We start from the raw sequence: 16,293 nt of genomic DNA, 5'->3' as shown, positions 1-16,293 counted from the left end.
GGGAGGGGGAGGGGGATGGAATTGGTGGAGTTTTTTCCCATCTCATATTAGCCCTTATAGTATAAGAAACAGAAGATCCTGAGTTTCCCAAGGGGATGTATAGTGCTCTCTTTACAATCCTGACATGTCCCAAAGGAAGGGATTTCAAAGTGCATATACTTTCACAATTGAAAAACAGTTCTGTAAGCAGTGCAACTACTGTAACTTGGTTTCCAGTGAATCTTTTTTTTCCTGTGGTTGACTCCTGACTTCATAAACTGAATTATACTTAGGTTGCAACATACATTCAGCTCCAAACAGTTTCCATCAGAATTCAGGCAATCTCCTACACAGTCTGAATTTGCGTCTCTGGTGAATTGTCTGAGCTGTGAGCTACAACCCAAGCTTGTCCCTGGGGTATGGCTTTCCTGAGGTCTCACCCACACACAAACTCTCTGATGTGTAAGAGTTGAGTGCACACTGCAGCCTTTCTCTGAACATGATATTAATCAGGTCTTCCTTCTCCACCCAGCCAGCAATTTTCCACTAAATTATAGAAAAACATAGACGTGTACAATTTGACAGGTACAGAAGAGAGCATCCTATACAGAATACAGTGTATACAGTATATCACAGAAATGCAGTATTTCTGAGACACTTACCTCTCCATCATAATTGCACAAATTCAGATAATGGGTAAAAAGGTTACCGATGAAGGAAAGCCTGCCAGGGTGTTTTGACATGACCAATTTTTGCAGGAAATCATGCTTAAAAAAAAGCTAAAGTATACTTTATGCTTGGGTCTGAGTCATGATCTCATAGCAAATAAGAACAGAGGTTGACCTACCATTCCTTACCTAAACAAATGTCTGGGCATTCAGTTTTCAATAACCATAACTCCAGTTTATATACTGCATAATTTTAATTGGAAGGAAACATGTTCAGTTGACCTATTTATCCTCCAGGTGAAGTCATACACCAACGGCTATAGAAATAAATGTTCACAAGCAATGAAGGAATGTCTACTGTCTCATACTTGATCCTTGTTTGTACAATACAACTAAAGATTCAAAGAATTCTTTTAATAATGCTCTTTTACAGCTTGAACAGTTTTTATATAGATTTCTTCTATATTTTGATATCTAATGGTCCATGTTATTTCTTCACTTCTAACATGCTAAATGAAACAATACATTCCTTACCGATTTGCAAAGCTCAAAACTTGCATTTGTCTCAAGCTCGAAATTTTGAACAATTAACTCTATTAGGATGCACACATATGATACCAACACTTTTTTCATTATAGTTTTTCAGGCTACTGTACAAGACAGTAGAATTTATGATTTTTTAAAATTTATTTTAAGATCACAGTAAAAACTCTGCATTTTAAAAGCAAAAAGATATGTACTGGCAGTAAAGAAGACAGATAGCATTAAATTTGTAAGATAATGAACATTTGTATACACAAGTACTATAAGATCTGTGTTCTCTGTGCTGATGAATATTGAACAGTTGCAGAGGAAACAAAAATACTGTAGGCTAAATATAAACATTCTTTGCTTTGCTATTCTTTTAATAATGAACTTCCTTGGAAGGCTAACCCCTAATCTTACATGTGTTCTGTATTTGTAGGTACATCTCTGTCAGGAAATTCTGTGAAGTGGAAGTTCCTGACAGATGAAGTTCTTGGCCTTATACATTCCATAGATATTACCTGAATGTCAGAAAGAATAATTTTTTGAAATTTGCCCATGATTCAATATCTCTTGAATTAAAAAACATAACAAGCTTGGAGATAATTAGTAATGCAATATGGATTATACAGTCATCGTTATGCTGGAATTTGTCATAAAAATAAAATGGGGAAAATAGAATTAATTCCACTTTTTATGATGCTGCTATTGCTTGTTTTGCATGAAGAACACATAGATATTAATCCCACTATATCCCTAAAGTCCTTTGGCCCCTATCTAATAACTAGGGATGGGACAAACAGGTTTTGTCTAGTTTTGGATCCAATTGAATATGAGATACTACTAGAGTTTTAGTCTAATAGTATTGGCCTTGCATTCCAATTACCACAGTCTTCAAAGTAAAGTGCAGAGGAGAAACCAAGGAGGAAAATCTAATGGAAAAAAATAGAGTGAAAAATAAAGCCAAGTGAAATGATGTGAAGCCAAATAATAAAGCAAATACCAAACCTCAATAAAATGAGACAGAGAAAGGAAATTGAAAAGAGAGTCATTAGTATATTTTCTGCTTTTCTTGGAGGACAGAAATTCATAAAGCTCTCCTATCAGTAACACATCCCAGAGGTAAAAAAAGTCATATTTTAATTGATTCAGTCTTGAAAGAAAGAATGAAAAATGAAAGGTTTCCCTCTCTCCATTTTTTTCTTCAGAACAGCAAATCCTTAAATGATGGTGAGTTTACAAAGGTAGTCACTTGCCAGATGGGAAATAACAAAACTCAGACTGTCTCTGCCACCCTGTTTTCCACCCTATGTACTGTGGCACAGTCTTTCCTTACCTGCACACCCTCCATCCTTGATACAGGCTATCATCTTGTTTTCTGCACAAAATTAACAGGACTCCTTTCACACGCACAGAGTCAAATGCTTTATCTTAACTATTCTGGATGTGGACTTCGGTTTCACATACCATGCTTCTCAGACCTTGGTCTGTAGACCAAGCAACAAATCTTGTAGCCTGGGCTTCAGTATTCCTACTTACTGTATTACAGTGGGTAAATATTTGTGAAATGCCATTCCCTATAAAGTCCCTATAAAGTAATTTCATTCTACCCCTTTTTCCCTTTTTTAGCGAGACGAGAAGCCGACATCCAGAGAAATTATGGTCAAAGATGTTCATTAAATTCAGGTGAAGAGTAACAAGATAAGTACGAGATGACCTTCTTGAGTCCTCTGTATTAGACAGTACTTCATGCAATAAAATCACAGCTGACACTAACTTCAGTTACTGTAATGTGTTCAGCACTGCAAATCAGATCTCCTGGTCTCATATTTGCACATCTGAAAACTAAAATGAAAAGCAAATCCACACAGCCAGCATTCCCCTGTGAAAGCTGAGGCAGTGTGCCTGATACCACACAGATCTCTGTGGCAGAGGCAGAGAAAGATCCACTCCAGGCTGTAATGGCTTTACCTGTAAGGACTACTTTTCTCTCTGTCACAAGCTGCCCCCCCCGCCTATACAACCCAACTTATCAGTTAAGCACAACTCATCCCATGCACAACACAGGGCAGGAATCCTGCAGAAAAAAACCCAACATATAATCAATATTAAAATGAGTTATCATGCTATACAGTCACATCAAAATCGTAACTACAATTCTGGATTTCCTATCTGTTACGCACTGAGCTTTCCTGGAATGCTGTCTGTTGACACCATTCATACATGTTATCTCTTTGGTTTTAACTTAAAAGAATTTCAAAGAAACCAGAAATACCATCATGTTGCTCATGAAGACATGCAAAGCTCACTAACAGACACTAGTCCTGTGGTCACAGGTTGATCTCTTGTGCATGGAGAAGGATTTTAAGGGGTATCACACACATGGGGACACAGGGTTTCGCTCACATTACAAGACAACAGATGAAGGTTGGTCAAATAGATCCCCCTCTTCCACGTCAAGTTGTTCAGGACCCCACTCACCACCTGATAGAGCTTCCTACTCCCACGTTCCCATCCCAGCCCTTCCAACACACCCGTTCCTAAAATCCAGTCCTCCTTTGCCATTTTTTCTCCTCCAAGCCCCAGTCCTCTTCCCATGGGAGCTCTCAGCCTCCCCTCACCATGCTACTATTTTGGCCATCACATTCAGCCTGTACATGCTCCCTGGTACACCTCTCCCACTTTCCCTCTTTTCCTCTTCAAGACCACATGAACACCCTACAGCCGCTGCTCACACTCTCTTGTGTTACTCAGCCTCATCCCCAGGGCACTGCCCTGGGACTCTTAAACCCTTGCCTGTTTCTTTTGGCTTCTCCCATATCAGTTGCCCCTCCCCTACTTCTCACAAAACATCTGCCAAATCACTTTGGCCAATATTTGGACTCTATTGGGGGATGGAGAGCCAACCAGTCCCGTTTTCAAAGAAAAGCTGCACACTGCATTTCCATCGCCCTTATAATATGCTCCCGTCAGAAGTATTGGTATTTGTTCTTCATTATCTCTTGCAAAAACAACTCAGAGTAACTTCTTGCCTAATGTACACAAATCATCCCAATGCAGAAAGCCAGCGATTAATTCATGCTCCAGAAAACAGTAAGAGTAATGCTAGAAATACTAAAAGCACATGCCATGTTGCGGCACTACTGATAGCCACTAAGTTTTTCTTTTAGAGAAATCTCACCTAAAACACTAAACACTGAGTGCAACCCTTGCTTTTAGTTGCCAAGCATTATATAGCCCAAAACCATTTAAATAAAATGAGTGAAAGCAGGCCCCAAGAGCTCTGTAAAAACCACATCCCTTAAAAGGACACACTTGCTATTCTGTAAATCCTGCATAACTTCCTTTTCTCAAGGCACCAAATAAATGAGAGAACACAAGGGGGACAAACTACTGTTTAAAAAACTTTAACTTGGTGAAAAACATACTGTTACAGGGTTTTCTGTGAAAGTTTCCACATTTTAAAAACTTGACTGGGAAACAGCATTTTCTATAGCATCAATAAATATTTGGTTACCAGGGCAGAAAAAATTGTACATCTGCTTTTTTCTGGAATAAAGGTTTTCATAATCTTCCATACATCACAAGATCAAAAATGAGTTTCCACATTACATTGCTAAATAAGCAAGATGTTCTGTGAGCGAGATCAGAACTTTAAGCCCTCCCACCTCCAGTTTTTCTGTTTGTTTTCTTCTGCCTTTAATGAAGTGCTTCAGACCCAGTTTTCTTTGTAGAAACAAACAGATCATCCATCTCCCTGAGTAAGATTAGGTATCATCACTTCTCCCTTCTTTGTGAAATAATAAAAGTCATACTGGAAAAAAATAATCTTTTAAACCTTATTCAGCCACGAATAAAAACTGCAACCTTTAATGTCATGTGTGTGAAATGAAAATACAGTTTCAAGTTACAAAGGCTTACGATTTACACTTCTTTTTCCTATGGATTTAGGATGTAGGGGCAGCAGTTTCTATTCTGGAATGAAAGGATTCTGCTTCTCACTTATCTTTAAATATAAAAGCTAATAAAAGTCCAATTAGAATACTACCACTTTATTTTCTAATAGAATGGCAGCTTACCCTCATTTTTCACCATGCAGATTAAATGGCTACTTTTAAATGCAGTTCTAAGGAGTACCGTCACAAAAACTAAGTTAAAAAGAGGCAATGGTAATGTTCCTGCAGCCCACTGCTCAAGAGATCAGTGAAAGTAGATCGTAATCTTATATTATCCTCCACATTTGTTTGCATTCTGAAAGCATGTAAGCCTTTCCAAATACACTTGATCTGTTTAGTTTTAGAAAAGAAATCAACTCACAGCTGCCTTGTTAGGACCCACGAAACAGGAGTTTTACTTGCAAGGTTGAATGAGATTATGTGCCTGGCACCAGTGTCTATTTTCTCACATTATTTAGTATTTCTCACACTTGGCAATAATTTCAAATTATCATTTCAAATAAATGTTCATGATACCGGGTCATATTTAGACTGTAAAAGACTCTGATTTACCACTTTGACAGCCCAACGTTTTTAGCTTGTATACTGCACCCAGCCACAAACGAACAACAAAAATGTTTTGAGTCCTTTTATTTTGAAAACAAATGCTTTATGTACCAGAATCTGTCATTTAGAAAAAAATACACATACATACACATACATACACACTCCCTATTCTACAATAACTGATATTTGGGGTTTATTAAAAAGGCAATAATTGCAAATGCATTTGATTATTTCTTTTGCAGCATGAAATAACTGGTTACCTTTCAGGAAAGGAGCCCTCCTTGGCACGAGCCCTTCTGTGATTTCCACCTGCTCTTGCTGATGCTGTTTAACCAGGTTTCCTTCGCTGCCAGCTCTCAAAATCTTTTCACCTAGCCTAATTTTTCGTGTTCGGCTGTTAAAATCTTCTTTCCTAGACAAAGGTGATTTAGGAGCTGTATTAGCTGACAAAGGTCGAGCCAAGCGAGAGGGTTTGGACATTCTGCCTGTGCAGTAATGTACCTGCTCCGAAAGCAATTTCCAATTTCTAAAAAAATCCTTCCCAGCTCACTTTCCAGCACAGAGGCTGGGGAGTTCCTGTGTGCAGCGCAGCTGGATGTGAAGTGCTGTGCTGCCAGTCCGATCAGTTTTAAACACCAGGCATTGGGTGGTCACGCAGACAGTTTCCCGGACCCGTGGAATGTAAATGTGTGCTGGGGTAAAATAGATGACTCTGTTCCGGTGCTGAGTCCCAACCACGCTGTGGGGAGCAGATGCTCTTCCAGGGACTGTCTCAAGCTCCCGGCATGCACTGATGAGGTGCTGGGCAGCACCAGAGCAGAAGGGGAATGCCCCACCTACACAGGTACAATGTGAAAAACCACCCAGGCACAGGGTTACCTCTGCTTGCGGGACCTTCCTGCATTCCTCTCCCAACCCTCCCTCTCAAACAAACACTTTCTTGTTCTAGCAGCTTTCTTCACTGTGCGCCAAAACCGCATCATGTCAGTGCTATACAGTAAATGCCTGATGTCAAGAATCTGTTTTAGTTAAGCATGGTGTGAGCTTAAACTGGATTAAATGATGCGTATTCTCCTACCATTGTATTTTCTAATCCACCAAAATAAATGAGGGATAGACAGTGAACATCATCTCTTTTTGAAAAATTACCCAAATCCCTTATTATTAATTGGCGCTGCTTAGGAAATAGAATATTGCCCATTATACTTTCCTCTTTCACTGGTACATATACACCTAAAAAAACCCGGCTTCTTGCGCACTACAGATAACCACGTTCTTTACTGTCTCGCCAAATAAAAAATTCCTGACCTCAGGCTACATTATCTTAAACCTCAGTTCCTAGTTGCTTTTCTTTGAAAATGCCTAGGCAAAGCCTGCCTAACTTTCTCTGCCAGCCCTGTGTTTGTGAATGCTGCCCAGACACAGAGTATTTGGTCACATGAAAAGAAAATCCCATTCACCATGATTTTGCAAACAACTTCTAAAGAAAAACAAACACCAGAGAAAACATCACAGCTACAGTTACAGTAAAATCTTTATGCTGAATTTTAAAATGTATTCCTCAATATCCCAGGCAACCAATATGATATATCAATAACAGAGTATGGAGGGACCATTTTAGTTCAAAGTTAGAACAAACATAAACAAATCAATACTACCAGACCTAAAGTACTAACAGTTATTTAGGAGAAATGCTTAACAAGCAAAAAGACAGGAAAATACGACTAAATTATTACAGACGTTCCTCTTTTTCTGAAATAGCAATTGTGCAATGCAGTAAAATATTCTTGCATCCTATTTCCATATTTTTTCAAGAGTCTCACATTAAAGACGTAATTGTTTATGCATCCTCTATAAAGCATATTGTCTATTGCTCTGTTGTCCCATCAAGAACGGGACAGATTAAGTGCAATACAGCAAGCCTTGCCATGATATCGATAATATTCTGCATATTATTTTACCAACACAGTAGGAGCACTAAGTGAGCGGGAAGACTTCAACTCTCAAGGAGGGACTTGATGGACAGGACAGTAAGTCTGGGCTGACTGGCAGTGCTCAGACACAGTCGGTCATACAAAATAAGATGGAGAACTAAAACAGGAGTGAAACAAGAAGATGAATGGAGAGTTAATCATGAAAGTGGAGTGAGGAAGAGAAAAATTGAAAGCAAGTAAGTATGTGAGAGCTCAGTTGTACTAAGCCTAAGAAGTACTGCCATTCCCTCTAAAGATCTCAGACTGTTTTACTAACAGTTATTTTGAAGATCTTCCACTGATTTCTTTACCAAATGCAAATACTCCGTGTTTAAGAAGAGTTTTTAAGCAGTGACAATAATGCCTTTGATACTATACTGCCATATTTTAATTCTCCCAAACATGGGACAATCATGATATAAAATTCATCTCTGACTGACAACATAAAGAATGTTGTTTTGGTTTTCAAATCGATACAGCTAAGGTAAAATCCTACTGCGTGTTGCATGTTCACTGGAAGTGAGCACCCTTAGCACAGGGTGCTCTTGGAAAAAGCAGCCTCATCTGTGAAGCAGGAGTCTAACCAGACAGTCACGTTACCCATAAGCTCAAAATAATTTAATTTCTATGCAAAGCAAGGGCATCACGAATTCAAGTTTTTCCTCAGGCTCTCTCTATAGCAACATAGCAACAAGATATGGGAAAAGGGAAACATTATACATCTCCTTCTGACAGGAAAAGTGCAGGCCCCTAAGTCTCGTCCATTCAGTTATCAAGGTGACACTTCTTCACTGTGAGACAGCAGCAACATCCTGATTGACATTCATTTTTGACAAGGAAGAAGCTCATTGTCTCACAGCAGAGACCTAGTCATGCAGATATGGAGTGAGTCAAACATGCTCCTCAAACACGGGCAATTCCCAGAATACTCCAGTCAAAGACAACCATTTTCAGTAATATCTCAGTGCCTGAATAGCAATGAAGTGCCTAATGGCATTATGTCATGTGAGGAGAGGCTGAGAGAGCTGGAACTGCTCAGCCTGGAGGAGAAAAGATGCAGGGGCATCTTATCCATGTGCATAAATATCTGATGTGGGGATGAAAGGGGATGGAGCCAAGCTCTTCTCAGTGATGCCCAGTGACAGGACAAGAGACAGTGGGCACAAACTGAAATACAGGAAGCATAAAGAACGTAAGAAAAAGCTTTTTATACAGTGAAGATGGTCAGACACTGGCACAGGTTGACCTGGGAAGTCATGAAGTCTCTCTCCATCCTTGGAGATAATCAACAGCCAACCAGGCACCGCCCTGACCAGCCCACTGTAGCTGAGCCTGCCTGAGCTGGGGGTTGGACTAGGTGATCTCCAGAAGTGCCTTCCCACCTCAACTGGTGTGTGATTCTGTATTAACTATTCAGAGCCTATTTATAATCTGGAAGCTTAAATATCTTTAAATCTGTCCAACAGTAGATGTTTCTTTCTCCGACGTCCCAGCAATTAAACGATCCCATGCCTGATTACCATTTCGGGGAGGATTTGCTTCCTTTCTGGTCATTACTCCCTTTTAGCCTCTTGAAGTCTGAGGCACAGTGTTCCCAAAAAAAGATCTTGCTAGTTTGTTTTAAAGGCTCCGAGATGAGAACCTGTTGTTTTCAACCATGAGCACTGAATCTTGCAAAAAAACCCACCCCAAAACATAAACTCAGGTTGCTTAGCTGATTGTATTTCAGACTGGATATTGACCAGTAAATCACTTGTGGGATGAAACAGCACGAGAGCATGCAGTCCAGGATCACTGCCAGCTCTCCATCACCCGCATCCGGACCGCACAGGTCCTCTCCCCACCCCAGCTCCCCTGAAGCTCTGCGCTCCCTGCAGCTGCAGGGCAGGTCCCTCCCTGCCATCCCACCCCCTCCACCACAGCTCCTAATGAAGCTCCCCAGGCAGCAAGCCTTTCATCAGCTCTCCGGCTTTCTGAAGCCCCAAGGTTCTCTTCTGAACTACTTAAAAAAAAAACACAACACAAAACAAACAAACAAAAACCCAAACAAAAATCCCCAAACAAACCCAACCTCTTTTCCCTTAGCTTTCAGATAGCTGACTTCAGCTAGGTAGAGACATCATATTGATGTAACATTAGGCCAAAGGCAGGTCAGTTTGTCAGGTTTTCCTGAAGTGCTGTGGGAACTTTTCTAGTGCTTTGGGTCAATGAATAAACTCTGTCACTGCCTCACACAGCAGAAATTAATATTAAGGGACCAACAGTGCAGTCTATGGTTTTGAATAATCACATATATGTAAACAAGTAATATTTTTAGAATATCATGTACTTTCCATACACTGTTTAAAATGTTCTATTAGTTTCAAAATACAAGTCTCCTTTTCTGCCTAGAAAATAAGTAACTGCTGAAATATGACAACAAGAATTTGTTAAGAGTTAGCTAACAGAAGGCATTTTTACCAGAGCATATTAAATAGGTTATTATACTGCTATTAACTTAAGTAATGTTTGTGCCCCCTGGGATAAAAGAAACGCAACTAGAGATGTTATTAATCCAAACAAAGCATTTGCAAAGCTTGAAATTTCCTTTTTTGGGCACCCATGAAGTTCTAGTTTACATCTGCACATAAAGAGCTGGGGAGGGGAAAGGAGCCCTTGCATGCGAAACAGGAAAAATTGATAGCTGATGCCATACGGTTTAAGATGTGGTGTTTTCTCAGCTTCACCAAATCTTCTCCCATATTTTGGCCTGCAACTATCTAAAGAAGAGAGAAGCATGCATATACAAACATTTCAAATCCAGCAGACTGTGTCTAAACTATTGAGAGGCAACAACTGCTACATGAATAAATGGAAGTTGCAGGTGCAGAAGTTAAAACCGTAAATTAATGAAGTCTTCTCTTTACAAAATTGAGCAAGTAACCAGATGGCATAACATTTTCAGTGCAAAATGAGAAATAAATGTATAGGCACCAAAAGAACAAGATCAGTGATGAAAACAATTTCAGATGCAAGTCACAGATAGGTATGTAATGTGATGAAAAAGTAGTTTAGTGCTTCGGAGAGGTACATTTTCTAGTAACTGAAGCATGCAAAATTAGTGACAAGTTAATTTTGCAGATGTTAAAGCTTTCTTAGTACTATGTACCAGTGCTTTATTTTTCCATATATGATTTCTAAAATAGTTGCATAATACAGAAGGTGCTTCATGTTCAATATATTGAGATCCATTTTAAAACATTTCACACAAATCTAAAAGCATTCTTCCTGGAAAAATAACCCATGCAAAAGGAACCTAGTCATTCATTCAATGACAGGTGAACCCCCAACAGAAAGCAAGCTGTAATTATAGCAAGTCCTGTTCCTCTTTAATACGGTCTTAAAAAGAAAAGTCTGTTAAGGGTCCTGCTGTAATATAATAGCTGCCTAGAAGATGCTATAATTAAAGCAAAGTTGTCATCTCGATCAGGAAACCCTGTTCCAGAGATTTACTACTCAGCCATAAAAATTTAATCTCAGCTGCAAAACTTTTTTAAAAAAATCAAAATCAGAAAAAAAAAATCCTTCGGGTCTAGTTTAATTTCTTTTCCTCAAGTTTCAGAAAATTAAACCATAGCAATACCTTTCTTAAAGATAGAAGACTTCAAAACTGTGGAATCTGAACACCTTATTCTGCCCCCAAACCAGAAATACCATCAGTAAGGGCAGAATGAATTTTCTTTACTATTCTATCACTTCTGCATCTTATACTGGCTTTGGTTCAAGATCTCTGAAGTTCTATTTTTGCCTGATTACACAGGTCTGTGGCCTACTAGCAAAGCGTTTACACATATTGAACTACATCATGGTTATATTTTTTCTAAACCAGTATAGTTACATCACTACTGTCCCTCACCTGGTGTTGCGGTGGCCTCAGGGTGCCTTCTGACAACTGCACTTAGTTCCCTTCCCCACCCAAAGGGTTATGCAAGCCTAAGTGCACATGCTACACACTAAACTGCATCCACCCATGGCTGGATGATGCCGAAGAACAAAGCAGTGGGGCATTTGCAGTGCAAATACGGCCAGTAACGTTTGAACTGTTTGCCAAGATTGTTGCTAAGATTTCCAGTTGGTGACAACTGTGATGGCAGGCTTGGGTATATTATCCTGATGAGATGATGTTAATCACTAAGCAATTCCAGAAGGAGCAATCAGCTGTGAGCAGCTGCCCATGCAACACATAACAAGTACTTTTTTCCCCCAGAATGTTATCTTTTTGTATATATCAATCATGCACAAGAAGAATACAAAATTCAAATATTTATTCCATATGTAAATTATTACTAAACTCTACCAGTGTTCTGTGATCTGTCTGTTCTTGGTGCTATGCTGGTTGGCTGTAATGACTAAAAGAGCTAAAATTTATACAGTCTTGGTTCAAAGTTGCTCTAGTTGTTCTGATGTTTTAATAAAATCAAATAAGAATTTAGGCTCAATACAGCCGTAAAGGAATACCCCTTAGCTATAAATCACAGAGATCATTACCATTATTACTTCATTGTTAAATAACATATGAACACTGCCTTCCACATCTGCAGTTATTTCACATTAGATTCTTAAAATATTTTAGAGATGTGCACAAAAATATATCAAATTTATAGCGTTAGTAATTTTTTAATAAAAAAGCACCCAAGTTTCAAAGTCTCTTCTGAAATTATGTAAGTGAAACTATGGCTGGTTTAGTCTTTTAATGCCACTATAAAAAGGGGAGGGAGAGGAACACCATGAAACACTACACTGACATTTTACTCCGGAGAAAATGTTAGTTTCAAACATTAGTTGCTATTAATTTGTTTTAGCATAGCTGCAGCCTTCTCTAGATTTTTGCACCATCATTTTCAAATGACCACATCTTAATAAAAGAATAGCCTTTAAAGAGTTCTAACAACAAAAACACAATATGGAGACCTTAGAGTTTTACAGAAGATAAAATATGCCTTACAGAAAAATCAGCCCATATGATGGTTTGAAGAGGAAGCAGGTAGGAAACAGGCACCATCTGGATATGCCAGGAGAGAAATGCAATCCTTGACTGACAGAATCCTGCCCATATTGGCAATGTACAGATAAATCATTATCATTATTTCAGTATTTCTCTTTTATCCTGAAGTTCTGTATCACCCACACAGGCAAAAAAAGAATAGGAAAGTAAGTAAAAGTGACTGAAAGGGAGACAAACTTCAAGTGTGACGGTAACCCACATATCCCACATGAAGAATTTTACCTATTCCTCATCCATTGAAGCCAAACTACATTGAAGCCAAACTACAAAGAAAAGAGAATAATGGGAAGATAGTGGTCATACTCTGAAGACAATGGTGAGAAGGAACAGGTGTCTGGGGCAGCCATAGCTCTGCCACTCTTGACTGGACTAAGTCTATGGAAATGGGAAGGCAAACAAGCAGATACAGAACTCTTTATAATCAGGTATTACAATAACAACTCAGACCAGAATTCATTTGGGGGCTTTTATTTTTAAACCAAAAATAATCTGCCAGAGTCACTATCTGAACCGCTAACAGGCACAGAAAGAGTGTCATGAAAATCCAGTGTCCTTTTCTTGGGAGCAGCCCTGGGACTGATGACTTAGCCAACAGCAGAACAAAAATGTATTTGTCTATTTGTGTGATGCATTTTTTTTCAGAGATCCATTAGTGAATAATTCAATAAATTAATCTGATCTGTTTTCTGTGATTTTTGTGCTTTTTCAGTATTTGCAGAGACAAAATGTGAGAGTTGTATTTTTGCACGTGTGTTTTTGACCACCACAGAAAAGAAGAAGTCTCTTTCCTGTAAGTCCCATTTAAGATGTGCAACATCACACTACAGCAGGCTTTCCTTTTCACACAGCGTTACTTAACTCAATACAAGATACGTGATGCACAAGGTTCTCTTCTGTGAGAGAGTGGAAGTGACTGGTGTTGAATTCAATCCCTTCTGTCACTTACTGTCCTTACAGCACCATAACAAGTGCCCCATAATGCTAACTGCATGGGTTTGAGTGAATTGTCTACAACCACCTGCTCAATCCCCTGCTGTCTGAGCAACTCTGGAGAGATGAATATATTTGTTGAAACAACAATAAAGAAATCTGCAACTTGATTTGTTTGTGTTTATATAGATATATATGATAGTTCAGGTAATCGGAGTTTACCACTATTCCCCTAAAAAGCCCAGGCAGTGCATCCTCACGTGCTCGAGCCATCTGGAAAGATATTTCTTGGTTTTAATCTACGCGTACTTGTAGAGACTAAATGTTCTGAAATCTGGAGATTTTATGCAGATCACTTAATATCCTGCTCTGCATAGTTGATGATTCATTACCTTATTTACATAAATGACAACAAATGGTCCCAATTACTAGCACTTAAATCTGAAAAGGCTGCAGTACAGAGCATGCTTTAGGAATGCAGCAACTGCTGTTTTCTTTATTTCTAGCATATATTTGGGGTGGTGTCCAGGTTATCCTGATGGCTCTTCCAGGCTCCATCATTAGATACTGCTCATCAGGAACATGAAGGGAAAATCCAACACAGTGATCAAACAACAGACAATAGTAGATGGCAATGAAGCAAAGAAAGCTGGAATAGTAGTCTTTAAGGCCAAGAAAAACCTTGAAAAGAACCAATAACCCTATAATTAAAACATAAGGGCCTATGAAGTACACTATTAACAACCCCAAACTATTTTATGCATGGAAAACTAAACTGGTGACCATGCCAAGTGCAATATATAAACATAAAATCTCATTTGAAAACAAAGCTCAATGGCCATTTGTGAAGGCAGGTTAACACAAGTTTAAAAAAAAGAGGACACTGCACGACTCACATTTCTACTGAGAACCATGACGGAAATTGGTAAAATGATGTTTTGAATGCGTATTTCCCAAAGAGCGCATTATTTACTATGCTCTACCAGTGTTCTGTGATCTGACTTGATGCCTTATTGATGAGTTGTAATGACTAAAAGAGCTAAAAATATACAGTCTTAGTTCAAAGTTGTTTCATTTGTACCGATGTGTTAATCAAATAAAGTAAAAATTTAACTTGTTTGTTTTTCATTGATCTCAAAGGGTTAAAATAAAAATAACGCTATAAGGTTTGCTACATAAAGAGCAGACAGACATGTGTGCTTAAAACCACATACAATCTGAGAGACAGAAAGAAAATAGATGAAAAGAAGAATGGGAAGGAGGACGATAACTCCCCTCCAGTAAGTCGTCCTGTGCTACTAACGGGCACCAGTCTGTTCCCAGGGAGGCTTCAGCAAGTCTGACCTGAATTCCCCACACTGAAATACAACCACCAAATCTACCATGTTATTATATGAACCATAAAAGAAACAGAATAATTCAGGAGCTTAATTCAGAAGCTATTAAAAATTAATATTATAAATTCTGAGAGTAACCCTTCATGATGTCCCTCATTTTAACAGTCCTTAAAATGCCTTTCAGTCTAAAGGTCTGTATGGGGGGAGGTCTGGAATAACTTGGGTCAAGCAAATCAGGTTTCTCACCTCAATAAAGACTCCTTCTAGGGGGAAGATCGGGATCTGAATGACTTCCATATTTAACATTAGAATTAAATGGATCTTTTACATCTCTGTTGGCCTTTAAAGACCAGTTTATAAATTATTTACTCCTGTATCAGTTTTGCAACTAAGAATTCAAATAGCTCCCAGATAATGCATGAACCTGAAGATAACTACTTCCTTCTCCTTTACAAATGAAAATGCTGCGATGCTAACAGCCATAAAACACAATAAAAATGGAAGCAGTGACCACAAAGCTAGCCTCAAGCAAGTAACCCTTCCTGGTCTAAAGATGAGACCTTAATGTATCTTCCACATATGGCAATGTCTTCAACTGAGTAAAATAATCCCATTCTCAGTCACTTGCCAAGTAGTATGACACATATCTTAATACTTTTGAAGAAGAATATTATACAACAACAGGAAAAAAAGATAAATATTTTTTTAATGAACAATGGTTTGGAACATTTTCTACCTAAACTTTTCCTCCCAAGCTTCCACAAAATTTTCTACAGCACAAACAAATTAGACATCTTCTTCCACTAGCAACAACTACCTCTGTTGGTCTATTCTGCTGCTAATAAGATCACAGCCACTTATCCCTTAGTAACACCAATTTCATTCTAGTGATTAAATCCACTCATTTAGGGTTCTACACTCAAACGTAATTGCATAGGTAATTTTAATTCAGCAGAACCTAACCACATGACAAGAGTCTGGTCCAGATTCAGGATTTAAACCTGTATCTTCCAAGTGCACAATGGCATTTTTAAGTTACCTTACAGTAGCTCTTATACTATACATCAGCCTTGGTCCCATCTCAGTCACCAGACTGCAGTTAGAGTTGCTCCTTTGGTTATTCCTTCCATATTTTTGACCAAGTATCAAGTTTTACTGTGCTGAATATACCACAAAGCCTGTCAAAACAGAAGCCTTGCAGTTTGCAGGGTGATATCACCCACCAGGAGCACTTGGGATGTGGTGATGAGGACACCTGGCAGGCACTCACGCAGAGCAGTCCTCTGGGGCAGCTGAGGGAAGCTGCTGGCAACAAAGAGGCAGTTTGGTGCTAAT

The 16,293-nt window shown here is 38.8% G+C and overlaps 1 protein-coding gene across 11 annotated transcripts in view; it reads right to left on the bottom strand.

Annotated features, from left to right (window-relative positions):
• The window catches only part of KIAA1217 (KIAA1217 ortholog), a 363,024-nt gene that overhangs the window by 228,925 nt on the left and 117,806 nt on the right, over window positions 1-16,293 (bottom strand). For 3 of the 11 annotated variants that reach the window (XR_003397853.1, XR_003397852.1, XM_026843359.1), the window contains exon 1: window positions 5,935-6,213. The exons of 1 other annotated variant lie outside the window; for it this stretch is intronic. Coding sequence is in view for 2 of the 10 variants with exons in the window: in XM_026843359.1 (XP_026699160.1) it covers window positions 5,935-6,154 (220 nt within the window). In the remaining 8 variants the exon portion in view is untranslated. Of the gene's footprint in view, window positions 1-5,934; window positions 6,214-16,293 lie in introns of those variants that run through there. 7 more of the 11 variants (XM_026843353.1, XM_026843354.1, XM_026843355.1 and 4 more) reach the window with 5 other exon arrangements.

Source organism: Athene cunicularia, assembly GCF_003259725.1.
Source record: "Athene cunicularia isolate RWA chromosome 2 unlocalized genomic scaffold, athCun1 chr2_part1, whole genome shotgun sequence".
Taxonomy (NCBI): Eukaryota; Metazoa; Chordata; class Aves; order Strigiformes; family Strigidae; genus Athene; species Athene cunicularia.
The sequence above is the reverse complement of the archived record's forward strand: the minus strand, read 5'-3'. Positions and strand labels throughout refer to the sequence as shown.